Source organism: Trichoderma reesei (genome assembly GCF_000167675.1).
Source record: "Trichoderma reesei QM6a unplaced genomic scaffold TRIREscaffold_31, whole genome shotgun sequence".
In the NCBI taxonomy this organism is placed as follows: Eukaryota; Fungi; Ascomycota; class Sordariomycetes; order Hypocreales; family Hypocreaceae; genus Trichoderma; species Trichoderma reesei.
This window is the reverse complement of record NW_006711178.1, coordinates 158,503-185,579: the sequence shown is the minus strand read 5'-3', so window position 1 is coordinate 185,579 and position 27,077 is coordinate 158,503. Positions and strand designations below refer to the sequence as shown.

The 27,077-nt window shown below is 50.3% G+C and overlaps 9 protein-coding genes across 9 annotated transcripts; 2 read left to right on the top strand and 7 right to left on the bottom strand.

The window, feature by feature from the left end:
* Nucleotides 1-159: 159 nt before the first annotated feature.
* On the bottom strand, nucleotides 160-2,589 carry TRIREDRAFT_69944 (glycoside hydrolase family 31; the record flags this gene model as incomplete). The annotated part of the gene is made up of 3 exons (XM_006969338.1): nucleotides 160-596; nucleotides 669-2,364; nucleotides 2,419-2,589. 3 exons carry the CDS (start codon nucleotides 2,587-2,589, stop codon nucleotides 160-162), a joined length of 2,304 nt encoding a protein of 767 aa, XP_006969400.1.
* A 1,938-nt stretch (nucleotides 2,590-4,527) lies between these two features.
* Nucleotides 4,528-6,310, top strand: TRIREDRAFT_69957 (maltose permease; the record flags this gene model as incomplete). Its single annotated transcript, XM_006969365.1, has 4 exons — nucleotides 4,528-4,870; nucleotides 4,918-5,942; nucleotides 6,000-6,064; nucleotides 6,121-6,310. The coding sequence occupies 4 exons, from the start codon at nucleotides 4,528-4,530 to the stop codon at nucleotides 6,308-6,310; spliced, it is 1,623 nt and encodes a 540-aa protein (XP_006969427.1).
* Nucleotides 6,311-6,935: 625 nt separating this feature from the next.
* Nucleotides 6,936-8,193, bottom strand: TRIREDRAFT_112022 (uncharacterized protein; the record flags this gene model as incomplete). The annotated part of the gene is made up of 4 exons (XM_006969337.1): nucleotides 6,936-7,082; nucleotides 7,336-8,042; nucleotides 8,111-8,128; nucleotides 8,181-8,193. 4 exons carry the CDS (start codon nucleotides 8,191-8,193, stop codon nucleotides 6,936-6,938), a joined length of 885 nt encoding a protein of 294 aa, XP_006969399.1.
* A 1,573-nt stretch (nucleotides 8,194-9,766) lies between these two features.
* TRIREDRAFT_69896 (uncharacterized protein) lies at nucleotides 9,767-10,854 on the bottom strand (the record flags this gene model as incomplete). The annotated part of the gene is made up of 4 exons (XM_006969336.1): nucleotides 9,767-9,926; nucleotides 9,999-10,262; nucleotides 10,338-10,398; nucleotides 10,449-10,854. 4 exons carry the CDS (start codon nucleotides 10,852-10,854, stop codon nucleotides 9,767-9,769), a joined length of 891 nt encoding a protein of 296 aa, XP_006969398.1.
* Nucleotides 10,855-11,496: 642 nt separating this feature from the next.
* chi18-14 (glycoside hydrolase family 18, chitinase) lies at nucleotides 11,497-13,360 on the bottom strand. The gene is made up of 6 exons (XM_006969335.1): nucleotides 13,122-13,360; nucleotides 13,054-13,069; nucleotides 12,836-12,941; nucleotides 12,227-12,784; nucleotides 11,834-12,163; nucleotides 11,497-11,766 (listed from the first exon to the last, which is right to left on the bottom strand). Exons 1-6 carry the CDS (start codon nucleotides 13,255-13,257, stop codon nucleotides 11,677-11,679), a joined length of 1,236 nt encoding a protein of 411 aa, XP_006969397.1. The 5' UTR covers nucleotides 13,258-13,360; the 3' UTR covers nucleotides 11,497-11,676.
* A 3,799-nt stretch (nucleotides 13,361-17,159) lies between these two features.
* Nucleotides 17,160-18,300, top strand: TRIREDRAFT_112019 (uncharacterized protein; the record flags this gene model as incomplete). Its single annotated transcript, XM_006969364.1, has 3 exons — nucleotides 17,160-17,356; nucleotides 17,420-17,495; nucleotides 17,611-18,300. 3 exons carry the CDS (start codon nucleotides 17,160-17,162, stop codon nucleotides 18,298-18,300), a joined length of 963 nt encoding a protein of 320 aa, XP_006969426.1.
* Nucleotides 18,301-18,624: 324 nt separating this feature from the next.
* Nucleotides 18,625-19,308, bottom strand: TRIREDRAFT_112018 (uncharacterized protein; the record flags this gene model as incomplete). The annotated part of the gene is made up of 1 exon (XM_006969334.1): nucleotides 18,625-19,308. One exon carries the CDS (start codon nucleotides 19,306-19,308, stop codon nucleotides 18,625-18,627), a length of 684 nt encoding a protein of 227 aa, XP_006969396.1.
* Nucleotides 19,309-20,243: 935 nt separating this feature from the next.
* Nucleotides 20,244-21,398, bottom strand: TRIREDRAFT_5855 (uncharacterized protein; the record flags this gene model as incomplete). Its single annotated transcript, XM_006969310.1, has 2 exons — nucleotides 20,244-20,536; nucleotides 20,600-21,398. The coding sequence occupies 2 exons, from the start codon at nucleotides 21,396-21,398 to the stop codon at nucleotides 20,244-20,246; spliced, it is 1,092 nt and encodes a 363-aa protein (XP_006969372.1).
* A 1,069-nt stretch (nucleotides 21,399-22,467) lies between these two features.
* TRIREDRAFT_82141 (uncharacterized protein) lies at nucleotides 22,468-24,160 on the bottom strand (the record flags this gene model as incomplete). The annotated part of the gene is made up of 2 exons (XM_006969333.1): nucleotides 22,468-22,945; nucleotides 23,022-24,160. The coding sequence occupies 2 exons, from the start codon at nucleotides 24,158-24,160 to the stop codon at nucleotides 22,468-22,470; spliced, it is 1,617 nt and encodes a 538-aa protein (XP_006969395.1).
* Nucleotides 24,161-27,077: the final 2,917 nt, after the last annotated feature.

Below are 27,077 nucleotides of genomic sequence, written 5' to 3'. Positions count from 1 at the left end.
CACCCCGGTAAATAACTTGTCAAATTCAGCTGTATGCTGTTGTGTACATATGTGTCTTCGTATCAGTTGGGTAGTGCTAGTGGTACTGAAGTCAGCCTCACACCGCATGAGGCATGGCGAAGTGCGCCGTCGTTCATCCCTCGAACCTTTTTGTCTTTGCTAACCAGATATCACCTGTATCTTCGGATTCCCGCAAAGAAGTTCCTTCCCGATGACGAGATTATCCTCGTCAATCTGCAGTGTACCTCTTTCGTTACCCTCACTGTCCACCAGCTCTGCCTTAGCTCCGGCGGTGGTATGATACAAGCGGACCTCGACGTCCTCGAGATAGTCGTAAACTGTCCGCCTTTCGCCTTCTTTGCCCATGACCAGAACTGTGTTCTCGCGGACGTACAGCGGCAGTGTGTCAAAGTTGTGTGTTTCTTTTCTCCACCCGGGCCCAACTCTTACCTCACCCGTGAAAAAGTTGGTCCAGTTGCCTCTGGGTAGATAAAACTCCACCTCTCCGCTTTCCTCGAATACTGGAGCTACTAATAATCTGCTCCCAAGCATGAATTGACGGTCGAGATACCAAGATGTTGGATCTTCGGGAAACTCTGCGACATGATTGTTAGTGAGCAGGCAGTTGCCATAACGGGCTTCTGCTCATCCGAGCAGCTGATCCATACCTAAACACATGGCGCGAACGCTTAGTGGAAGACCTCCAGCGATTGCTTCTGCCGCTTGTGCGTACAAATATGGCATTAGGCGAGCCTTGAGGGCGGTCCACCTTGCCAATGTCTTCGTGCAACTATGGTCCCCCTGATCGTCGTTGTCGATCGTCCAAGGAACGCGGTAGCTGTTGCTGCCATGAAGACGACTGTGAGATGTCAGAAGCCCAAACGCAACCCATCGCTTGTATATCCATGGGGAAGGATAGCCTTCAAAACCACCAATATCTACACTCCAGAAAGAGAATCCGCATAGGCCAAGTGATAGACCTCCTCTAAGAGACTCTGCCATCGCCTCCGCAGTGGATTCGCAGTCTCCCCCCCATTGTAAAGGAAAACGCTGGCAGCCTGCTGTTGAAGCTCTCGCAAAGAGAACAGCTTCGCTCTTGCCATACCGCTTCTGTAGAGCCTCATACACTGTTTTATTGTAAATGAAGGAGTAATAGTTGCGCATCCTCGAAGGGTCCACGGTTTTGTCAAACCACGCAACATCGTCGACCGGAATCCTCTCTCCAAAGTCTGTTTTGATGGCGGAGACGCCGGCGTCGAAGAGGCTCTCCATACAGCTAACGAACCACCTGGTGGCTTCGGGGTTGGTAAAGTCGACAAGGCCCATTCCTGCTTGCCAAAGGTCTGTCTGCCAGATATCTCCATTTTGGCGTTTCAAAAGATAACCTTTCTCTGCTGCCATTGTGAACACGGGCGACGCCTGGCCAAGATATGGATTGGTCCAAACACAGACTTTCTTGGTCAGGCCGCTGGAAGTCAGGCGGGCTATCATGCCCTTGGGGTCGGGAAAAAAATCAGGATCGAACAGAAAATCACACCAGTGGAAGGCCTTCAACCAGAAGCAATCGTAGTGAAACACCTCGACCGAGATGTCACGGGCTGCCATGCCCTCGAGAAACGAATTGACAGTCTTCTCATCGTAGCTTGTGGTGAACGACGTAGACAGCCACAGGCCGAAGCTCCAACTGGGTACCCTCCCCGCCCTGCCAGTCAGTGTCGTATATTTGTAGAGAACCTCTTTCGGTGATGTCCCATAGATCAAGTACCACTTGAGTCGTTGGCCTTTTACACTTGTCTGTACACGGCATAATCGTTCGCTTCCGACCTCGAGTTCTATCTCGTCTGGCGTGTCGATGTACAAGCCATAATTTCGGCTACTCAGCCAGAAGGGCACGTTCTTGTACGCCTGCTCAGACGACGTACCGCCGTCGTTGTTCCGGAGAATCACGCTCTGTCCGACCTTGTTGAAGGCGCCAAATCGTTCGCCAAGCCCGTGTACCGTCTCGCCCACACTTAGAGTCGTCTGAGTGAAGATGTAGGTTTTAAATTGTCTCATGTCATCAAGCTGCACAGGGCTGCTCGGGAAAGGGCTATAGACAAACCCCACGCTGCGATTGAGCAAGGAGGTGAGTTGCTTGGATCCATCTGTCGCATGAAAGCGAATGTCGAAATTGTGTTGGTCTGGATGGATTGTGGCGCTCACGGAACCAGATGTGAGGGTTGTCCCTTTGTCAGAGACAGAAATACTGGCGTCTCCTTGAGGCTTCCCCTCCGGAAACAGCTCAAAGTGAGGACCTCTGCTCACAGCTCCGGACCAGTGAGTCACCTCGACCGAGAGCACGCCATCAAAGACGGCTTCGATGTCCTGCTAATATCAGCACTCTAATCCACGCATGAGGATCGTGATTGCAGCGCTCACAATGGTCACCGTAGGCAGGTTGAGGGTATCTCCACGACTGCGGACGTGCTTTGTGGGACATAACAACGATAGAGCACGCCCGCTTGGTTGCTCTGTGATGGTATAGACGTCTTCTGCATATTCTACCCTCTTACCCTCTATGGGCAGCCACATCCCATTCCTAAGCCTCATCTTTGGCGTTAAGCAGGGCACGTCGTATTCTTCCGTCGTTTGAGAAATATAGCAAGCAAGGTAGTGGATAGAAGAGCTCATTTAATACCGACACAGACCGTTACAAGCAAGGACGAAAATGCCGCTCCTATGAGGGGAGCCCTCCATGATCAACGACAGTCCTCTTGTAGGGTATATTGGTTCGACTCGGTTCAACAAGAACATGCCTCGTTTAGGCTAAAACAAAGGCGGTTTGTTGAAGCGCTCTAATGGCATTCGAGAGCTTTAATGGGGCCCTCGGTAATAGTAGGAGGGTATGTAGACACGCCAAAAATCTTTGAACAATTCCGCCAATTACATTCTGGGAGCCGTTATGCATGTCGCTTATACTAAGTTCTTCAAGTCGTATGCAATTACTACGTTTGTGAGAGATCTTCGACTCAATCACTGGTCGCGATAGCCCATAGGCCCCCGAGTATTCAGGCCTCACAACCCGCCAAAACTGAATGAGGGGTTGCAAAGTAGGCATGATCAACATCGAGTCATATTGTGCTTGGTGGGTACAATACCTAATGAAAGCTCGTCTTGTCCTTTCTGACAAGAGAGACTTGAATATAGTCTGTTTAATCAATGGCACTTGAGACCGTCGAGACAGAGAGCGGGCCAGTTAATGTTGCCTCAGGTATAATTGTCTCCGCCTTGAAGAATAGGTGACCCGCACAGCCCATAGTTTTTGGTGTCATCTATGCTTCATTGTTGAGCTTCTGAGGACCGAGATGCGGCTGAGGCAGATTCTGCTATCCGTAAGGCTGCAGTTATCACAAAAGTTAACCTAAACAGAAAGAGAAGCATAGCACCACTTAAGGTATATCTAGGTAGCCTGTAGAAGCTACATGTTCCAGTTCGAAGTATCCCCGCCATCGGCCAAAGAAACCCCCGAATGAGCGTTCATGGACGGTCTTTCGGAGGAACAAGTACCGAGAGCGTAAGCGAGGTGTAACCAGTAATGTCGATAAGGGTGCTCAAGACATCCTAGGTATGTAACGACCATGCCATGGAGGTCAATCTATGAAGTAAGTAGTGACCCATGAGAACAACTTAAAAACCACAGTGTATGCAGGCTGCTCTTAGATATGTTTCGTCTTTTTGTTGGAGCTATACGATGAGGTGCTCTTTCTCTCAAGCAGCGGATATATGTTCGGAGGTTCATGAACTGACTGCGAACGGCTCCATACGTGCTACTTAACATTCGCATCTAATTATTGATGCAAGACTCGAGGAATCGAGAACAGCCGTCGTTTGGAGAACCGCCAATCCAAGTATGTATGTACGGAAGATGACATTCCGCTATACTACCATAAGCTTTACATAGTCTAGTAGGTACTTACCTAGGTAAGTAGCCAAGCAAGCTACCGAACTAGGTGCATGTACTAAGATAGCTGGCGACTCCTTGTACTCCATAGGTACGTAGGTCTCGGGTAAAAGAGGGGCAAGTCGTGGGGTTTGGGGACTAGAGAATCCGGGGGATAAAAAGAGCTACTACTAGGTAGGCAGTACTGATCAGAATGATCCAGACAAAGAGTCGGTCGCGATTACGAGACAAAATGTTGGCATCAGTCTGCAAGAATAGCCTAATGCTACCGATTAACCCAATGGCTGGTTAATATGCCAGTAGTAGAGCGACGCGAACGTTGGCCGCACTTTTGCAGCCTAGGCTGTTCGAAGTCATGATCCTGCTTGGATTGGCGCTCCAATTACAGTTGACCATTGGGAAGTGTATGAGCAAGCCGTGCCAAATGACAGTTGACCACCTAGCCTGCCTTTGTGCTCTGCATGCGAGTATAAGGGCTTTATTCCTCTTCAAAACTCCGTGGCATACGAGCTTCAGTCATCAAAGCCACATCCTGAGCGCCCATGAAATAAGGTCAATCTGGTTGCAGCCTCTACTTCGCTACTGCTATGGCGGAGGTCAACATCAAGGCTGCGGCATCCCATGTTGAGGACAAGCTTGGTGAAGGTGCCATCATCGAGGCAAAAAATGCCTCTGACGAAGAACATTCCCAGACTCTTCTTCAAGCCTTGAAGAGCAATCGCAAGGCTGTCTTCTGGTCCATGTTAATCTCCATGAGCATCGTCATGGAGGGCTACGATACGATTCTGATGGGCAACTTCTTTGGATATCCCGAATTCGCCAAGAAATACGGTACGGATTACGGTGGAAATGTTGGATTTCAAGTCTCAGCCCCCTGGCAGTCTGGCTTGAACATGGGCAGTACCGTGGGAGCTATATTCGGTATGTTTCGTGCCTTTTCCTATGCAGCTGTTGCTTATGCGAATGGCAACCCTCAGGTGGAATCTTGAACGGCTATATGGTATCTCGATTCGGTTACCGGCGCGTCTTGATGGGAGCGTTGTTCTTCATGAACGCTTTCATCTTTATTGTATTCTTTGCCAACTCTGCTGCCGTGCTACTCGTTGGTCAGATTCTCTGCGGTCTTTCCTGGGGAGTCTTTGCAGTTACGAGTCCATCCTACGCTTCCGAAGTCTGTCCAACGAACCTCCGAGGATATCTCACGACCTACGTCAACCTTTGTTGGGCCATCGGCCAATTCATTGCCGCAGGTGTACTTGAGGGCCTGATACACCGCCGTGACCAATGGGCATACAGGATTCCTTTTGCGATCCAGTGGATTTGGCCGGTCCCTCTCATGATTGTGTGCTTTTTTGCGCCCGAATCGCCTTGGTATCTTGTGCGGAGAGACCGTGTAGAGGACGCCAAAAAAAGCCTGCGAAGGCTGGGAGGGAACAAGTCCGAGGATCAAATCAACGGCCAGCTTGCCATGATGGTACATACAGTCAATATTGAGCAAGCCCAAGCGAAAGCAAGCAAGTCCTACGTGGAATGCTTCAGGGGCACCGACCTCCGTCGGACAGAAATCTGCTGCGTGGCTTTTCTTGGGCAGATCCTTTCGGGCAGCTCTTTCGCATACAGTCCGTCGTACTTCTTCACAACAGCTGGAATGAGCCCTGACCACGCATATCAGCTCAATCTCGGGGGCACGGCTATCGCTTTTCTCGGAACGGTGTTGTCTTGGTTCCTGATCACGCACTTTGGCCGCCGAACGCTCTATGTTGTGGGGCAAGGTATCTTATGCTCCACTCTCCTTATCATTGGGATTGTCAACTCTGCGACATCTGCCAAGGATGCCATATGGGCAGAAGCAGCGTTATGCATCTTCTGGCTCCTAGTCTATGCTCTTACAGTTGGCCCTATCACGTATTCTATCGTGTCCGAGACATCGTCCATCCGTCTGCGCCCAGAGACCGTTTCGCTGGCCCGGGCGGCCTATCAGATTATCAACGTTGCATCCCAGGTTAGTACATGGTGTGCCTCGACGACGCATATGTGGACAATGGATCTGACCAGATAGGTCCTTGAGCCGTACTTTATGAACCCGACCGCTTGGAACGCGTCTGGAAAGACGGGGTTCTTCTGGTATGTCACGAATAACAGCGCAGATCTACCGCGGTAACGAGCTAATCATGAGGCAGGGGCGGCACCGCTCTGATCATGTTTATTTGGGCCTATTTCCGACTTCCCGAAACGAAAGGACGAACGTATGAAGAGCTGGACATCTTATTCGCAAAGAGGATTTCTGCCCGCAAGTTCGCGTCCGAACATGTTGACGCTTATGAAATGACTCCAACGTTCTCCATGTCCAAGAAGACCCATTCTTCTTGAAACCCACTTGACACCGTTGCCGGACGACTCAGCTGGTTGCGGCTACTGGAGACAACGACGACTATGCCGATGGCGGTTCTAAAATTACTCTACAAGTGTCTGGAGGAGGCAGTTTACGAAAGCATGGCTGCCTGACATGTACCCATATTGCATCGCCATGGCCTTGATAGACTTATAATACTCCCCTTCCTGGCTAGCGACCCTCCCTTCGCATGCATGTATAAAGATGGCATTAGGCGAGCCTTGAGGGCAGTCCATCTTGCCAATGTCTTCGTACCACCATGGTCCCCTTGATCGTCCGCCAGCGTTTACCAGGTTGAAGAAGACCCATCCGTTGCGGGACAACTGTTAGTTGCGGCTCATCTGCATTATATATACTAAAGACTCTAAACACAATGAAATATGCATCTTATCATCCTCTGCTGCATGCTTTTGCTTGCGGTGTCTTCCGAGACCCCATTTTGAGGCAAACGAATCGTTACACTGAAATCGTACCGGCTCTTGACTCTCGGTTGTATGCTTCAACATGAGGTGTCTATTCAAAGCCGAACTGGCCATATACGATTTATCACAATTGTTGCAAGGGAAGGGTCGTCTGCCATGACATCACGAGTTCAGGAGGGGTTCATGGGGATGATGAGGCATTAGCAGCGGACTTTGGAGGCTCCTTGATGCCCTGAAGAAGGACAACAGTATCACGCAAACGATAAAGAGGGGGAACATCCACCACAGCAGATGGGTGCGGAACTCGGTACTGGCAAAGTTTTTGGCCCTGTGTTTATGAACAAGCTTCGAGGACGAGAGCATATAGTGGGAGAGGTCACGTAGGGGTGCGAGTGAAGGGTTCTGAAGACTGTGCCATTTGAAACCAATGTTCATGAAGATTCGGCGCTGATAGGTCCCTTATTAATACTAGGTATGGCTGGTAAGTCAAATCGTTACTCGACCACCCAGATGCATTTTCAACCACACCACTTTTCTGTTTTCTCTCTGCCAGTTGTCTTCTAATGCAAGATCGGATATACCTTTTTGAACGCCTCCGTCTTGGAAATGTTGGACCACCACTGCTTAGTTTTGGAACCGATCCTGAAATCAGGGACAGTCTTCTGAATGAGCCTCTCTAGAGGAACAAAGTCATGAATTGCCGTCACTGGCGTATTTGCCCCCATCATCGCATGCGCGAGCCATGGAACAGTGTTGTAATCAGCCTCGCTGACCTCCGACCCAGCCGCATACGGCAACGCGATCAAGCCTTCAAGCTTATCGAGACCTTCTGCCACAGTGCGATACATCTGGTCTGACAGCCTGAAAAGCTCCTCGTGGTCCGGTCCAATGTCAGAACGGTACAACGAGGTAGTTGAGAGATTCTCAGCGGCCTTTGAAAGATAGAAAGGATTGTTGGGCTGAGCGGCGAGCTCCTTGTCAAGGCGCGTCTGACGTCCCTCCAGAAAAGCGTTCCAAGCGCTCGACTTTTTTGCCGCCATTTCAGCGGGATCTCGCGCCTGAAATAAGATGATGTTTGTGCTCATCGACGGCGAATGCATGAGCGCAAGTATTTCCTTTGAACGGAATTCATCCTTGGGTACAAGGGTCTTTATACCGCGAGAATCGATCCATCTGAGGATATCAACACTTTCAATAAGAGGCTTGGCGAGAGAGGGGGCAGTCAAGGACGGGACCGTGCCATTGGGATTGATGGCGAGATATTCCGGCGCAAAGTTATCCCCCGTAGCTGCACCCATGATATATTAGCGCTAGTCATTTGCGTGTGTTATCAATGGCGGCCAGCAGAACACTTACAAAGGTGGATTTCGTGGACTTCATAATCTTGGTGTTCTTTCAGTCCCTTTTCATGGAGGGCCAAACTCACAACGCCGACCCATTGCGACTCAGGAGACGAATAAATAGTGAACTAAGCTCTATCAGCGTGAGATCAGTCAAAGTTTGGTCACACTAACTTTACCTTTTCTGTCATTTTACTAGTCTGGTCAGTCAACAAAAGAAGATGAACAAGAAAATCGGGACTGTTTATTGCGGTGCTGTGTGCTACCGACTGATTTTAAGGCTATTCATCCAGCAGTGTGTATACACCTATATATATTACTTAATTCTCTAGATTGCTTGGTCGGCTATGTGGAATCAGCTGGCGGATAAAGTTGCAGCATTTGGAATCATGCTCTTGTCACCAAACAATGTCTCGGCTTGCGGATGGTTCCGTCGATATTGAACCTAAAACGCCGCCGCAAAACGTGCTTCGCACAACGGTGATATCTTTTTGCGCTCGTTTGGGTTAAAGTACCGCTACAGTCGCGAATGATTAGACAAGGGCCAATTACCGGTGCCACATTAATGATAGGCGAATTTGGAATCTTGTGCAGTTATAGATACGTAACAACTATTCACTCGTGCGAACTGATCCGAACACACATCAGAATTAGCGTCAACAGCGATCACGATGTCAATAAGCTTAATCAGGTAGCTTGTGGCCATGGTCGCCCGATCTCACCCGCAGTAATTGTTTCTATTAGGAATGATCATCAGAAGCGAGGGTGTTGAGTTGAAGTCATTTTCCAAAGTTAATGCCTTTGCCCGTTTGAGCCCCGAAACGGCCAGGACTCGAATTGCGCAACTTCACAGTCACTAACGAGACCATAACAAGCAAGCGAGGACATGGTCACTGTATGACAAAGACGAGAGCCAAACCGTCTTGCTAACACTAAGTCAACCATCTATGCTAATGTATTGGAGAAAACAAATCACTACAAATGGTGTATCTGACTTGTCCCTAATAATAAAAGAGGACTAATTGTAGACCGCGCACCCTGAGCACTCATAGAGCCTTGGGGACTGGAATTAGTCTATCGAGATTGTGCATTTCGATGCCAATCTCTAGGGATTGTTCACGAAAGTGGTCGAGTGGGAAAGGGGGAAACATGGTACAAGCTTCGTCTGCCCTACGTTGGGGGTGCGCTAATACAGAAAGGATTTGTCAAGCAATGGTAAAGAAGGGATTGGAAGCGCTGCAGTATGCAAGGTGACGCTATAACAAATTAACGCGGTGATTCTCCGCGGGCATCGTTGCAGCGGCGGCGGACTGAGATCAGCTAAGCCGGGCGTCGGCGCTCGCATAAGCGCCTGGGCAAATACATGCATTTTGGAGTCTTTAACGGGGACGAATGACGTTTGAGGCGAACAGGTCTATAGAGGACGGAAGAGATCAGATCTTGACTGAGAACAATGACGTTTCCGTACATTATGGCTCATATTATCGGTTTAGACACTCACGAAAACCAGCGTCATCCATGCAAGTTGGAGCGTGCAAGAAACCTTGCCCCGTTGAGGCACGCGTTACGGAGCACGATTATCAAGTTAATGTACGCAGTCATTGATGAAACTATCAAGGTACTTGTCTGTCCAACTTCCACGTCCACAAGCTAATACTCTTGACATGAGGCCTTATTCACACCATTTGCCAAGATGCTTCTTGAGGAAAGGGAGAATATATCCCACCATCTGCTCCAGGTTGCTGATCAAAGTAAAGTGGCCCGCATCTAGTAGATGAATCTCGGCATGAGGTAAGTCCCTTTTGAAAGCTTCGGCCCCGGCAGGGATGAATCTGAATGTTGATCGTGTATCTGTCAGTCTCCAAGCAAAGTGGGAGCAGTAATGATTCTATTATGTCTCTCACATGGTGTCCTTTTTGCCCCAGACGGCGAGCAATGGCACCTGAGAGTTGCGGAAATATTCCTGAAACTCGGGATATTGCTTGACGTTGTTCCGGTAGTCATAGAAGAGGTCCAGTTGGTAGTCATCGTTGCCTGGCCTGTTTGCCATGAGGGTCCAGTCGAGCCACCAAGATTCAGGCTCGAGAATGGCAGGATTCTTGGTTCCCCCCGTATATTGCCCCATGGTTGTGTTGAAAGAAAGAACGCCATCCAGAGCATCGCGGTCACTAGATCATCCATATCAAGTCAAGCGTCATTGTCGTAGAGCGTGCGAACCAGCTAGAGTTGGGAGACAATCTCACGTTTTACTTCCAGATTCCCAGTACACTTTCACTGGGTCCCAAAATGGGCCAAGTCCCTCAACTGCACTGCCTGTCAGATGGTCGATCCTGAGCGGTAGCTATGGGCCATACCATAAGCATTGCCATTCTGCGAAATGACCGCAGTTACCGCTTGAGGGTTTCGCACGGCAAGCTTTAAACCAACTGGAGCGCCATAGTCAAATATGTACAGTGCGTACTTGGAGATATCGAGGGCGTTCAAGAACTTTTCCGTCACAATAGCGATGTTTTCGAACGTGTGTGGATATCTCGCGGGGCCGGTCGTGAAGCCAAATCCGGAGTAGTCCATCGCAATCACATGGTAAGTTACCGCGAGAATCGGAATCAGATGGCGAAACATGAAGGAGGAAGTAGGAAATCCATGAAGAAGTAGGATAGTGGGGGCATTTGCCGGGCCAGCTTCACGGTAGAAGACGTTGTAGCCTCCAATGTCCAGGTGGTTGATGGCCGGGATAATGCCACCGGTAATGTTTGCCATTTTCAGTCTTGGATCAGAATCCGGTGATATGAAGCAGATAGATGAAGAAGGCCTTTTGAAGATCTAGATGACCACAATGTTAAGGGACAATGAATAGAATACTTATACTGCTGGAGCCAAGGGTAAACGTGTTTGAGGACTCGATATCATCATGTGTAAATGACATCGACGGTTACATTTTTGCCGTGGGATGCTGACGTGCATACCACTAGAGCATGTTGGTAGGCACTCTTCTCAAACCAGCCTCTGAAAGTCGCCCGGCTGCTGCGACCTTTGCTTAACTACGTTTTTCTATATGGCGGCGCGGCTTTGATCTCCGGGCGAGTCTGCCGACTTTGCAAAGCGCTAGCGGAATGGAAGCTCGCCCGATTATATGGGCTTGTACATGAGGAACACGGATCTGGCAGCTTATTCTGGGAAGGAGATGGAGACTCTCTGATGGCATCCCGCGATAAGTTAAACTGATCTGGCGCAGAGTCACCCAGGTGATATTGGGACGGCAGAGTTGTTTTCGAGGCAAAGATGCAAAACCTGACAGACACCCAGCACAGAGTGCAGCCCTAAGATACACTCGCGTATTTAGACAGAATAAGATGGTGTTGAAAGTCATCGGCAAGTCATATCATATATACAAGCTACTTTCGTATTCGTAGGTACCTAGGTAGAGAAAATCTATGTACAAGAACTTGATAAGTCTGAAGCCTCGTCACTTTGGACTTCCCATAAGGCCTGGTCAAGGCATTTTGATAGCTTGAATTCTACCATTGCGCTTCGGGCGTGGTTATTTTGCCTTTAATTCACTCGCAGCGTCTTTCCTTTGGCTCACTCGCATTGTGACCACCATTCCGAGGTGGCGACGCACTTGAAAGGAGCAACACACTGCGTAGGTCCCGTGTATCCATTGCCGCCGCACTAACAATCCACGTTAGACGAGATTCTCACGACCTTCCTATTAGTGGTTCATGAGCATGACACGTACCTGGCCCCATTGAGGGACTGACCCTGTTTGTGAGGGGGGAGCTGGGCTGGTTCCTGGAGGCGAAGAAGTGATGGTAGGGCTCGACACTGGCGGTCGTGAGACACTGACAGGACCGGACGAGCAAGGAGAGCCGGTCAAAAGAATATTCTTCGCTTCCTGAGCATAGTTGCAGCCGTCGTTCACGTTGGTATCCGAGAAGCCCGCGGACCACATCATGATGCCACCAAAGGCCGGGTTGCTCTTCACGTCATTGACAATGTCAGCCAGCTGGGAAGGAGTGGCATAGTACACCTCGCCACTCGGGGCGCCGTTCGCTGCCAGAGGAGCCGCCTGGATGCGTTGTCAGAATTCAGTGTCACAACAAAAAGCCACAACCAAAGTGGGTTTACGTACAGGAACACCAACGAACACCTTTGCGTCCTTTGATGGCGTGGACTGAATGAAGGTGGTCCAGTTGTTGAAGTTGAAGGGGGCATCTCCAGGGAGGCCAAGAGAGCACGGGTCGCCGGGGTACTCGTTGTTGTTGTAGAACTGAACCCAGAGATAGTCAAACTGGGCATTCTGAATGATGACTCCCATGTTAGGCTCAGGCAATGGACACTGAGGGGCTCCGGAAATGACGTATTGGCGAGAAGGATCGCTAGCAAAGTTGGATCGAAGAGCGCTGACCAGGGCAGCATAATTCTCGTTGGTGCCAGGGTTGCTCTCAATATCTAAGTCAAAGCCGTCCATGACGTTGTTACCGAGAGGACGGGTCACCCCAGATCCACCACCATAGGCATTCCAAAGGTATTGACCAGCTTGGGCGGCTTGGTCTGCTGTTTGGAAACTGGAGAAGGCGCTGGCACCGCCCAGAGACAAGATTATCTTGACGCCGGCAGTTTTGCACTTTGTTATAGCTGCTGTAAGAGCGTCACAATTCTGCGGCTCGCCGGAGGTAGTGATTCCGCACTTCAAACGCATTAGAACACAAACGAGGAGAAAGGAAGAAAACAGACTGACAGATTGTCCAATCGTGCCGCCCAGGGCTGATGATCCCTGTCCCCACTGGTAGAGGAATGAAAGGACGATGATATCAATACCCGAGGTCGGGGTACAGTAAGCCGATCTGGTTCCCAATTGTTAGATAAGAGGCCATCAGGTGAAACACGACTGAGGGTTCTCCCAAGGTCTCAAAGACGTTGTGACAGCAAAATTGAGTATTCAGACAGCCAACATACAGATCATTGTTTTCAACTATACGAATATTAGTTCAGTCCTCTGACAAGATGGTATGGGGTTTGTTTACCTGTGCCTCCGCCATTTTGGCCCCAGTAGACGACGTTCTGCGCACCGGGTGCTTGTCTGCGAGCGATGGGGTTGGGGGCAGATGACGCGAGGCTCGCGAGGAGGCCAAGGCCACCAACAGCTTTGGTGAAGAACATGTTTGTATAATAGTATCTACACCTGAAAGGAAGTATATATACGAAGAAGATGAACAGACGAAGTAAAGGAGAGGACTGATCCCGTCCAGGATCTTAGGCGATCTGTTTTGGAGGTTGGCGTGGCAAAGAAGCTCCTGCTGAGACTCAGGGGGGGAAATCCGAACATAGGGAGCGAAATGTTGTATTTAAGTATCAGAAACAGCGTCTTTGGACTAGGACATTTATCGACTTCTTGCTCGGTGATGGACTCATCCCATGTACCCCAATCACGCGTCAGCATCGCATACTACCTAGCCTGAGTATCATAAGAGCGGCGTCCAGTCCCAGAAAGGGACGTTACATATCGGCCTGAATGCGTGGGCAGCATCCCATCAACAGCCAGATGAAGGATCAAGTGACGGGCTAATCATTGACTACAGGAAATGGAGAGCCGACTCAGCTTCTCAATGAAGCATTGAAGACGATGGCAATTGGTTACAACCCGGCCACTGGATCTCGCGTTCCTGGATTTGCTGCTACACGGCTCGGTAAATCGGCTGCCGGGGGTTACTTGTCTAGACTAGATTAGGGAGCTCTAGCATCGTGAGATGTTTGAGCCCACTCCCGTTTGGTAAGGTAGGAGACGCAAGCCCGTTTTTGGTCTCACACCTTGAGGGGTCGCAGAGAAACGTGTGCTCCATTTTGTCAATTCGATATCAGCGAGGAGTGCCCTTCTATGCTTTTCCTGGTTTCTAGTCTGACTCCACGTGCTTTGTGCACGCGATCGATGCGGCCGTCATTAACCTCTGGGGTTACAATCACTACGCAAGGGAGCAAACATGTCTCTATCTCATTCAACTCGTGCTACCACACCAGGTGTCACGCTGCTCATGCAACGGCCGTTCTCATGGTCTATGGTTCACTCAAGGGGGTGGCTATTAACGATATTTGGGACGTTATCTGCCTCAACAGACAGTCCCGATGTGCGACGTGGAGGGTATTGCCATCTGATTCCTGGTTCGGTGATGACTTGATAGTCTATTGTTACCACCCAAGCCCACGCCCACTCTGCAGTCTTTTGTTGTAGCCGACATCAAGCTAGGGCCAAATCTTACAGTAACTACATGGTGTGGAGTTCCGTAGCAGTAAGACGTCGGCCCTAATACTGCAACCAGAGAGATCAGCAGTCGCCATCTACAAAGTATCGAACCATATGAACTAACGACTAAAAGGGAGACGAATGAGTTCGGCACATGTTTACAAGTCGCAGTACGCTCCAATCATATGCCGATGCAAGCCAAGAATCGAGACACCATTATCGTTGAAAGCTTCCCGAATTTAGCAGGCTAAATCCTCGCACTCCGATGCCAGCTATTGGGCGCTTATCGGACTTCTAGGAAACCTATGCCTGGAGTGTAGCCAGCCAACCAGCGTAGCGTCGTCAGAGCATCCAAACCTGACTGACCAAGGCAGCGTAGGTAGGTAATTACATGTACTAGGCAGGCAAATACTTACCTTTACTAAACTGATACCTTCCTTGGCTTTCACGGCACCGCACTTCATGTCAATCATCAGTAGTCTCAATTGCTAGTGAAATTTTATCTGCTTATCATTACAATATTTACTTCTTCATGTTTTCGTCCAGGTGGCCATGTAACGACCCACGACACGTTGATGGGGTGTAATACGTCTTGTGGGAGGTACACAATGTCAACCAAGGGTCCCTCGTAGAGCACCCCACGAAGGCATGGGGCTTCATCTCTCATTGCCAAATTGACAGGCTGATTAGCAGAGGCATTTCATTGGTGCGGAGTTTTGTCTCTGAGGCGACCAATATTGCCCGCTGTGATGAGGCGGCGAGGGACTTGCGATGTTACATGACATGATCGAGTCAAGGCGGCAGTAGCTCCAATAGCTTTCATGCATGAGTCACTGCAGAAGCTATATCACTCGTATTGAAGCTTGCATAAAGTGAACACTGGTGATGCCACCGTCCTGACTATTTCACGTGATGACGTCTACAACTCAAAAGCTTTGGCACGGTGACATTCAGACATTCAATAATAAACGCCGCTAGGGAACGTCGAAAGATCGCACGGGCATTTATGGGGGGTCGCCTTCATCGTGGACCTTCTGGTAGACCAAAGATACTGGAAACGCCACTACCGAATGCGCGCCGGGGTCAACATGGAGTTGAGCAAGTATACTGTACCCGGCTGTGTGGGGGAACACCCCCATCTTCCTCAATCTGACCATGTACTTTTTCCGAACAATGTCAGCGTACTATCTACAATCATATATGAATTGACCAGGAGGGCGTTCTTCTGCATTCTGCTGGGACGTTGACAACGCCTCGTCGGATTACATGTGGTGATGTAACGTCGAAGCCTCAATGATAGCTCAACTGCAGCCGAACAGGCGGCCCATTTCAAGCTCTCAGCCGCTCAAACAAGCAGCTGACAGTAGAATCATGGTGAGTGAGCGGCGACAAGAGATTGGTCTTGCCTCTCGTCTTACTCAGCCTACCTCATATGTCCAAGTGAGAGAGAGCGCAGGGAGTTGTCTTGAATCTCAGTTATATAGATCAATGATTTGCGCAAGATGGAATACAATGGCTGAGATCTTGACACTAACCACGGAAATCGCCGGCGCTTCGGCACAGAAAAAGAATGCGCGGCCATTCGCTATGTTGCTTGAACTTACCAACTCCTACCGCAAGTGCTTGAATGTGAACGCCCCTTCTACTCGAAGCTGAGCCTCAGGTACAATTGCTACGCAAAAGCTGATATTCCCGCAGGCTGGAGGTTATACCACTTTCTTTACGAAGAACATAACGTATCTCTGAAATCCGATGTATAATTTGATGGGCACGTTATACCGACAGGAGCATGATCACCGGAGTGTGAAATACTAGGTAAGTTCATGACGTTTTGAAAACAGCTTATTTAAGAGCCTAATCCAGAGGAGGCCCATCTACTAACGATATTCAAGAAAAATACAGCATCTCATTATAAAGCTTGAAACAATGTCCATATATTTCACTGCGATATATCTACTACTGTTCCTGATGTATAGAACCCTTCGCCACTCAATCAACTAATGACCACAGCTTCTAAGCGTACCTCCTTGCAATGCGACTTGTCCTTGGGGCATCGTCAATTTGCGCCTGCGATGAGGCAGGCCTCAACGGTGTCCCAAGGGAGACATGTCTCTTCCTTGACCAACTTCATTCATAGCGTCAGCTGGCACAACAGCAATCATTATAGCTGAGGCTGCTTGCGATCCAGTTCACACACTGCTGGATGGCCGTGCTTCCTTGAAGTGAAATGATACGATACTTCCATTCACTGTAGTATGGAGAAATGATGCCAGCATTTTGTAGTCCAAAGACTTCCTGTGAAGCAGGCAAGGCAGGCTCGACAACAAGTCCGTAATCCGCATCTCGCAAGTATGTTTCGCCCCTCACCTGAAGCACAAACTGCCAGAGCTCCAAGGCTTTGTTGGCATCTCAAACTTAAAAATTGAGACGAAGCCATTTTCTTAGGCAGCGAAGTGCAGGTTTCTATCAAATAGAACCCCCATGACAGGCGAAGCCGCCTACGTCAAGATGTCACAACTGGAGTTTGACCCCGGAGTTCGAGTTCTCGTGGGGTGCCAGGTTGAGACTGAGAGATATTCGAAGTCAATCCAATCACCAGAGAAGTGACAAGAAGTTGGCTATGATACTTATGAAGAAGATATGAGGCAACAGTTTGTCCTGTCATATCTACACTCTCGAATTCAGTGCCAGACGGGAATACTGCGTCACCAACTTCTTATATAAGCAAGCACGCCATCTTTAGACAATCCTGATGTTCTTCTATGCAGAATTGAGAAGTTAAATTGTTAACATCACAGAGATACTGAGACGCGTAGCCTTCAAAATGTCACAATCTACGAATGACTTTCAGGAAATCCCCATTATTGACCTCTCCCTAGCAAACGAGCCCGCGTCACGTTCAGCACTTCTCAACAATCTTCGTTTGGCAATCACAGAGGTGGGGTTCCTCTACATTACGCACCACGGAGTGCCACAGCCAGTAATTCAAAGCCTCGTGGGAGTTCTGCCGAAATTATTCGGGTAAGCAGAAACTGCAAAGAAAAACATCTCGCTGGAGAATTCAGAGCACTTCCTCGGCTACAGTTCCGTGGGCAGTGAGATCACGGCGGCGGAGGCCGACCTCAGGGAGCAGGTTGACTTTGCAACTGAGTTGTCGGCTGTATGTGATCCGCATGCTCCTCTGTACGAATCGTTGAGAGGTCCGAATCAGGCGAGTTCACATGTGCTTTGCCGTGTTGGTATACAAGGTTCGCATGCTGACTGAATCTGCGCAGTGGCCTTCCGAAATCCCAGAGCTGCGGTCAATTGTTGAAACATACATCACCGAGCTGACTCTTCTCGGCGAGCGGTTCCTTTCTCTAGTTGCCCAGGCACTGGACTTGCCCAGTGACGCATTTGATACCTTCCTCTCGGATCAAAATCGTCTCAAGCTGGTCCATTATCCAGCTGTTGCTCCTGACTCGGCTATCACTCAAGGAGTCGGTCCACACACAGACTCTTCCGGGTGGTGGACCTTTTTGCTCCAAGCATCAGAGGAACATGTGAAAGGCCTACAAGTACTCAACAATGCAGGCGACTGGGTTGACGTTCCTGTGCTCCCAGACACGTTTGTGGTTAATGTTGGCCAAGCGTTTGAAGTGTTGACGTCCGGTATTTGTAAGGCCACGATTCACAGAGTTGTCTCGACCGGCGACGAGAGATACAGTATTCCCTTCTTCCAAGGCGTTCGGAGGGACTTGACCAAGCGAGACGCCACTGAGTCGTTCCGGGAACATTTCTCTACTCCTTCGTGGAAGAACGGCCACGAGTCAGATACCAGACGAGCCATTGATTCTCCCTTTTTGCAAGGCAAATATGATACATGGGGGGAAAGTCAACTGAGGACCAAGATTCGCAGTCATCCTTCGAACGGACGGAAATTCTACTCCCAAGTGTACCAGAAATATATTGCGGACGATGCCTAGGTAGCTGTCAGATGAGGTTCTTCACACCAGATGGTAGCAATTAAGAAAATTATAGCATTTGACGAGTGTAGTCTCATGGGATAACGGCCAGTCACATGTCCCTGAGGAAGCTGGGCCGCGACTGGTGCAAGAGGTTGGTAGGATATAGATACGCAGTCATGGTAGCATGGGCTATCTAAAGCAGCTTCTCACACGGCGTATCAATCAGCTCGACGCTCCACAATCTTCATCGGCAGCTTTTGCATAGACTCACGTGCACTCTGAGGATATCATGTGTCTTGAAACTACATTACAGCGCGCCCCCCATTGATCGCCCGTTCCGGATCAGATAAACTTCACCTTGCCAAAATACTTGGTGATATGGAAGCTCGCCTGATCCGGGACACCCCAGCCGCCCAGAATCTGATTTGGATAAATCTCCGGGCTAACTACAGTCCTGAAAAAATTCATCCTCCAAGAGGTACCCTTTGCCTTGCCGACATCAACATTGAAGATACCTAGAGGGACGGTAAGGGTGCTTCTCCAAGTCTTTGCTGGCTTGTTGAGGATCGTCTTGGCCTTGAAGCCGTCGGTTGCGGGATCCGAAATGAAGAAGTGGTCGAACGGTGCGCCCGCTGTCCGGTTCTTGGAAGGATTGTAAACAAATGCTTGGTATGTCACATTGTTGGGATTGACCTCGAGCTCGACGTATGTCTGAGGGTCTTCAGTGCCCTTGTAGATGAAGGCCTCCATGACTTCGTACTCCCAGATGTCGTCGTTGGTTCCCTGGGACGCGTTGAAGAAGTAATTCACCTCGTCATAGGCGATAAATGTGAGCTCGAGGCTATCGTCGGTATAGCACAGGTCGACCTGCGTACGCGGAAATGGAGTCCGGTCGGGCACCGACGTGGTGTAGGAAACGGAACCGATGCGCGGGCATGATGGGACATTGACACTTGGAACTTTGGTGCCCAAGGCTGTCACAAAGAGGCCTGCCGCAGCAGCAGTGAGAGCGAGAATACGCTGCATGTTGGGAAAATCTGCCCGGAGGCGTCTTTGTGCTTTTACTGCGCTGGTGCTGGTCCTAATCGTGTGACTGTTGGAAGTCGCTTATCCCTCTCATCTGGCGTGTTAAGGTTCCTTGTCCTCTGAATATGGGAGGGACTCGGTAGTTATATATCTACAACTCCGCTTCCGTAAAGTAACAGCCTCAACTGCGACAGACCAAACGCAATCGCAGGCTGAGCCTTTGTGGAGTGAATGTGACGTTACAAGGGCATTTACGGCCAGCTAGGCATCTCCTGTCGTCCTCGGCCGTGGTTTGCCGCCATCCTCAAGCTACCTGGTATTTTTCAGCTAATTCCAGCCACCTGCATGGCCAGCAGCGCAGTGCCGCATGTGAATAGGAATTCAATCCTGTCCTTTTACGCCTGAGGTGGTTGGGCCGGCGGTTCCCTGCAGAAACCTACCCAGGTAGCTGATCCTTACAGATCATAGTAGGAACATTGAACCAATCGGATGCGGAGATTGCTGGGGTAGGCAAGGGGCTGAAGAGCCTGCCCTCGTATAAATGCATAGGTAGGTTGGTCTACCGCTTCGTCGTTAGGCAATAATTACAGCGTACTCGTGAGACGATTTGACCTGTTTTGCTCAGGATCCAATGCAGCCTGTCACCGGGCTGATGCAGTGCGACAGTGCTAGGGAAGCGCTTGATCTACACCCCAAGCATTATGTGATGCATCCCGCAAAGTTCACTGAACGTGGCCTGAGCGGTGAAGTAATAGTAAGGTCGACGATAGGACGGCCTTGATTGCCTGATGCATTCGACATACATACTAGTCACATCGAATGCTGGGAAGCCCAAATGCAGAAGTCAATTTGGCATTCTGTTTCTCTACAGCATCAACATTTGCTCCATATAACCTGATCGAGTGAAGAGAGCAATTCGCATCGAGTGACGACCCCTACAGACGACCCCGTCGTCCGTCTTCCGCAATTTTCAGTACCGGCTTCAACTTTGTAGCACGATCCCAAAGACCTGGCAAGCCCTGGTCTTTGCTCTTCTCTTCCTCTCTTCTAAACCACTCTTCAACACTTCTGATCCGATTGGGATGTATTTCATCCAGCAGAGCAAAGTCGCGCTGAATGACGCCTCGATTGTCCGTTCGTGTGTGTTTCCACATGTTCCAGAATCCTGTAAAGTTCTCACGCAGAGTCATGGAGCTCGGGTCCGAGAGATCGCTGTTGTACCCCGACGCTGTAATGTGTTAGACTCCGATTACCGAAAGAACAGCAGCATGGATTAACAAGGGCGCCTTACAGGTTTGGCCCGGACCGAGAGGGCCAATCTTCCAATACGTTTCCAGGTCTGTGTCCACGTACTTTGCAGGGCGGCCAGTGACGTTTGTAAAGGCCTTGGCCATGTCATGGTAATTGATCAAATCGATAGCGACGTCGAGGGCCAGCCCGTTAGAGCGTTCTTGGTGGTCAAACAGCCACCGAACATAATACTCGCAGTCGTCAAGATCAACATGAGCCACAGCACCTTCTCCTAGGGGGACTTTCCAGGTGACCACTCCGTCTTCAAGAATAGGAGACATGGGGGTACGCTGTCCAAGCGCCATCTGTATGTAAGGACCTGTCGTAAAGAGAGCCGCACCCATCCTCTTCGCAATCTCGGGCGTTTTGGTTTGCTGCAATATCCACTCACCAACACGGCCCTTTCCGTCATAATGGCCCGTCCTAAACTTGGGATCGAATCCGCTCTTCTTGTACACATAATCCAGATTCCCATAAACGAAGAATTTGATGCCTTCTTCCAGCGCCAGCTCATATGCGCGTATGGCCCAGAACATCTCCGTCTTTTCACCGCAGTTGAACCCATCAATGTTCACAAAGGCATACTGAGCGCCGCGAAAGCCTTTGCGAAGATCCGCCTCGCTCGCAAATGTACCCTCAAGCGCTTCGACATCTCCCAAGCTCAGGAGGAGCTTCGCCCTAGCCGAGGTGGCATCTCGGGTCAAGAATCGCACTGCATAGGCGCCATCTTTGACGAGTCCGCGGATGACAGGAATGCCCTGAGCTCCTGTTCCGCCAATAACGAAGACGAGAGGTGCCATATCAAACTGTGAATTTGGAGCAATGTCGGTACGAATAGGATGTGCAGTCAGCCTGGTAATGTTGATCTTATTCTTCCATCGGTTTAGGTGACAAGCTCAGATATTTATATCAGCCATCATCCCATCATTACATTTTGCATTACCATCAATATCTTTACAAAAGCGCAGAGTCCAGGAAGCATATTACTGATCAACACTGGCGCTCGTTGAGAGACGCCTCTTTTTCCACTACTTGAGAGCCATTGATTCGGTTATTTTGAGGCCGTTTCGACCGGTGGGATGTCTCTGTTAGCCCGATATGCCGTAGCCATTAGAGAGTGAATGAATAAACTCAGATGGAAAGGCGCAACTAGGCTGTCCTTGGCGTTTTCTGATCCCGTTCATTGAGACACTTTCTGGAAGAGTTCAGTAATCGATATGTCCGGGTTATTCGATTACTGATCAGGCATGCGACTCAACCGGCAACTGCTTCAGCTACCCAGGTTCGCCTCGCCAAGCGGGATTTATAATGAGTAGAATTTGTAGTAATTCCGACAAGACAAATCTGTTGTAACGAGATCTGTAGGTATTGGCCTTCCAGCATCCCAAATTATACATACAGAGTCCACACGCTGGTTAGAGTTTTGCAATTACTTTATCTGTAATATCTTCAAGAACGCTTATACAGACATCAAAAGGATGCAGCAAGTAATAGCAGAGAGTAGAATCTCTCTTCTCATCTTAGCAACAGCAGCAGCCATCAAGATGTTAATTTGACGGGATGCTAGATAGCCAAGTCGGGGTGTTGGATAGCCACTCCTGGTATGTAATTGACCCCATCGTCCGTTTGTGCCTTGATATAGATGCGCACAGTGGGTGAAGGCAAGAAGAAGGTTACACTTGCATCCCCATTCCACAGTGACCGGCACAGCACAGTTCCGACTTGCACAAGAGCCAAAGTATGACACTAGATGCGCTTCCCTCACGCGTTGTTAAACGCATGTGGCTTGCTTACGAGGGGCGTAAAGTACCCACGGATTGTATTCATCATGGTTGTTGTCATTATATGTGTTAGCCCGTGGCTAATCGGTTACAATTCACCCATCGTTTCTTCCTCGTCCATCGATTGCAACATTGATATTCCATTTTCTTCTTTCCAGTCCGCCAACCATGCCTTAACGAACTCAATCTCTGCCATGTGGGCTTCAGCAACTTGAGGCGGCGGCAGACCCTCGACGTGCACGTCCTCGGGCAAGCCAAACTCGTCCCAGTGGTGCACCCCCCAGTCAATGAGCATAAACGGCTCGCTGGTGGTTGACTCTCGGTCGGGAAGGCCACTGGCGTGGGGCGTGGCCGAGCGCCATGGATCCTGTAGGCCGTCCAAAATCGCCAAGCGAGGGTAGCTAAAGTTGAAGCCCCCTAGCTTATTGATAGACTCAACGTCCGGGGAGGTGGTGATGTTGAAAAGTCTTTTGCAGTGCGATGATGCGGATTCGAGGGTGATGGCTCGAGAGATCATTGGAAGCTGGTCCCTGGGCGTACCTGAGCCAGTGACAAAATATCCCCATCTGGTGAGTTTAACAAGATTAGTGTCATGATGCCGCGATAGACCTCACAAGTCACGCGAAGTGCGACGATACTCACTGTGTGCAGACCTGCCAACTCCAGCTACGGAGCCATCCGGCGTTGAGACTCGTATCATTGGGGGTCGAATAGCGAGGAGAGAAGCATTCCGACACTGATTTCCCCTTGCAGCCTTTCGCCAGATCAGTTTTGACGTAATCCCTGACATAGCCGATGTAGTTGAGCATGCGAACAGAGAGAACCTCGGCCTCCGCTGCAAAGCCGGCTTTGGCAACGAGATCCTGCACGGTCGGAATGAGGTGAGTCGTGCTTGCAAACAGCTGAAAGTTCGAAGTGACGACTGCACAGTAAATCCCAAGGGAGGAGACGTCCTCTTCGGGGTCCCAATTGGTGGACTGCAGTCCATAGAGGCCGCGGGTGATGGTGGTGGCAAAGTCGTCATCGTCGAGATCCCCCAGGCCAAATAGTTGCTTGAAGCCGAGTACCTTGGCCCTGTCGTCGCCAAAGAGGACGGTATCAACAACATGAGTAAGCTTCTGCGTGGTAGGGCCGCAGTCCCCTGGAGCGTATCGTCTCGCGGCCTCAAAGTATTGCCACAGGTCTTCGACGGCAGCCGTGACGCCTGAAGATGAAATAGCGCCCCAGAAGACCTCGCTGTATAGCTTGCGAGCGAATGCTGCAAAGGCGCCAGCATAACTACCCCCGTATATGACCCAAGGCGTTTTGGAAGCCGTAAGATCAAGATGCTCCAGACCGGGGAACCGAACGTGCTTTGCAAAGTAGGCAGTATCTGCGAGAGCTTGTTCCGTCGTGAGGAAGCGCAGACTTTCCGTTGTAAGGTCAGGGACAGGGAAGCTGGTGCCGTAGTATCGATGCTCCATGATGAGACCGACTCCTCCCGTCGCCTTTGTCAGGATTGGCACGATTCCATGCTGAAGATAAGGCAGTCGCTCAGTGCTGTCAAATTCGCCAGAGTGCAGGACAATGACGGGGCCCCCAGGCTTGTAGTTGGAGATGTCGAGCCAATATCGCAGGGGAAACGAATCGCCCGAGTGCGGCTCGTACCTCGATTCGTTGTGAAAATGGTCAATCGGGACCGAGAAGTTGTACGCCTTGATATTGGGGTACCTGTCCTCATATTGCCGCACCGACACGCGCTGCTCTGGATCGTGTCTCGCGTGGAGATTGACGGCGTGCATGGCAAGATTGATTGGCACCAAGGCGGCAGCCTGGCCTGCGGCTACGAGGGTGACAGCGCCACATCGGACGAGGCCATTGAGCGAGACCATTGTCGGTCCTTGTCGCTCTCGGTAAGATGCCTGTAAGCAATGCTGATAAGTACCTGATGCCGAAAGATGATGACAGGCAAAGCTCGAGCCGTTGGTGGTGGACGTCAAGACACTGTCAAATGGCGGACTGGGAGAGAGCACGTGAGACGGGATGCACCTACCTTGAGAGGAGTGCAAGTTGCCAGCCTTCAAGGTTCTCATATGTGATATTGCGATAACGCAATGGCGGGGAAGCACTACTCTCGGGTGTACCGTGATGGAGAACCAGCCTTGCCAGCATCTGCCGGCGTCTGTCCCAGGACACCCATCAGGCGCGTAGGTAATAGGGTACCCGCCAGGTTCGTCCTACCCGGGATCTTGAGGAGGAAAGCAAACAACGGAAATGGGAAGTACTAGAGAGTTTGGCAGCGTGAAGATGCAATTTGGATTGGGCTTACATATGTTCCTCTCGATATTTGGCAATCCGGCTCTACGACTCTTGATGCGAAAGTCTGTACATCTTAGCCTCACCTGCAAGAAACAGACCGGATGACTTGAAACACGTCTAGTATCCATTCTATACCTGCCATGCTTACGGATCGGGAAGCTTGAAATTAAAGTTGCCGCTGCTGCTTACGCCGAGAGCTTGTCGCCATGACAATCACCAGACGACGCTATATGAAGCCTCTCAACATAGACCGAGGCGCTGCAGATGATCCTTTGTGGTACAGCATTCGAGAAAATGACGGCCATGAGATATGGATACCTATGCAAGCACGACAGATTGTAGTTTGCTCTGCTATGCGCCAGAGCTACTTAGTCCCAAATATTTGATCTTACATCATCAGAATCACCAGCAGGCAGAGTGGCTGAGTGGTCTAAAGCGTTAGACTTGAATCCAACCGATTCTCGCTATCTAATACCTTCGGGTGCGCAGGTTCGAACCCTGCCTCTGTCGTACATTTTTGCGTTTCTGTACACTTTTCTTTTTACCTTCTTTACCTCTATCCGTAAACATCAACCATTCATTCCCGTCGCTACACCTGACTTGAGGCAGCCTTTTTGACTTTCTGGTGCAGCTGCCTCGGCGCAGAGAGATTCCCTTCTGCACAATTCCGCTCTTCTGTTAGGTACGCACCTAAATGCCCAGCTTTGAGGCATCAACGCCTGCTTCCCGACGCGCTGCCAAATCCCGTGTCCTGCGCTGTTACCTTTTGACAACAGAACACTTCCTTGGCGTAGATGGACATTCAAGTCAGCGGATGGAGATCTCGCCGTACTGCTCTATTCCAGGTGAATTTGGAATCTGTGCTGAAGGGGTACTATTACCATTGATCGTAGCTTGGGGCGTTCATGTGCCTTGCCGCATCCGCAGCTAGCGCCTAGTCTGTGCTCACCTTGACGAACGACAGCTCGGCATCTGGATCTCAGCGAAGCGAGTACAGAATGATAAATCGTTCGCTAACAGGACGAGCATGGTATGCCACGCATCTCTCTACGCCTTCCCGCGGTCCTCAGCCTTGGTCGCATCAAACAACGTTGCTTGCGGGACTGTCAGCACGATCTTGGTTGTCGCGAAAAGATGCAATACGCCGCGGGGTTCGGGTCGACAGGGCAACTGAGGCTTGGCTCCGACAATCAATATCACCTTCGTCCATCCTTTCACAAACTGCGCCGGAGGGCTGTGGACAAACCGCGCTCAGGCATGGGCAGGCGTCCGAGAGCAGTCTTCCAGTGCTGCACATTCGTCCGACGACGCTTGACAATTACTCATGGTGCGGATCTTGCTGCCAAAATGGCGTATGATTGATTACGGGATTGACCTGGTGGACATCTTTCAAGTCGACCATCTGTCGGGATTCTCTGCATGAATGGAGAAATGCTTTCGGTTACTGTCGATCGATCTGCTCCAGAAATGGAGGAGGTGCATAATGCCACTCATCACGTTTATGCGGAAAAGCGATGCCATTGGGTGGCTGCAAGACGGGAGCCAAGCGATTGGCGTGCAGATTACTACGCCTCTTTCCAGAGGTTGGAACAACAAGACCCGTCTCTACTCTTATGTCTGTGAGACTCGTTTGCAACCATCAGGCGGTTCCTGACTCTGGACAAGCACGGCATGGCCCTCTAGTACCTTGTTAGCAAGCACACTTTCGGAACACTAACAATACCGGTTCCAACAAGCGGCTTCGTCGTCGCACTATCGAATTTCTCTGCCGCAAAACGACAGGGTACTGCCACGTGATGGCGCCGAGCAAGGGAAATTACCTGAAGACGTCAGAGCATGACATTGCGCATTGTTCATTTCGTACAAAGGAGTTCCCTGTCGCAAAGAGACAAGTCTGGGCTGTACGGGGTCGAGACTCTGCCCCAAGGCTGAGCTGAACACCGACGAAAGCACGGCTACCACAAGACAATCGCCAGGGGGTTGGCTGCTTACGCCAAAAGTCAAAAGTGAAGAGGGAAAAAGAGCCACACTTTGTCCAAGGTGACCCCGGGGCGCCTCACAAGTCCAATGGGCTTCCAGCCTCAGTACAGCCCCGACGGACACGGGGGAGATGTCGACGAATTCCGTGGTCGCTCGAGAACCATTTCGACTGGCAGAAGCGACTCCGACTATTACATCCATGGCAGAGGCCGAGAGGACTCATTCCGTGCGGCCCCGGACGGAGGCTCGACGGCTCCGGACCGCAGATCCGTTGTCCCAAGCTCTGGCACATTCTATCGCGAGCCTACGCCGCCTTTATTGCCCCAGACCAGAGACACGAACCTCGATGCGTCGAGTACGACAAACATACTGCAGAAGGCGGGCGAGTTCTACGACTACCAGTACGATCATGTAGCGCCA

Excerpts from the sequence above, each read along its gene's own strand:
- chi18-14 (XM_006969335.1), bottom strand. The coding sequence starts at position 13,257 with ATGTTCTTCACCAAAGCTGTTGGTGGCCTTGGCCTCCTCGCGAGCCTC. Across the intron at positions 12,785-12,835 it reads GCGGCACGATTGGACAATCT|TGCGGAATCACTACCTCCGG; the intron begins GTCAGTCTGTTT and ends ATGCGTTTGAAG. Across the intron at positions 12,164-12,226 it reads AGGTGTTCGTTGGTGTTCCT|GCGGCTCCTCTGGCAGCGAA; the intron begins GTACGTAAACCC and ends CAACGCATCCAG.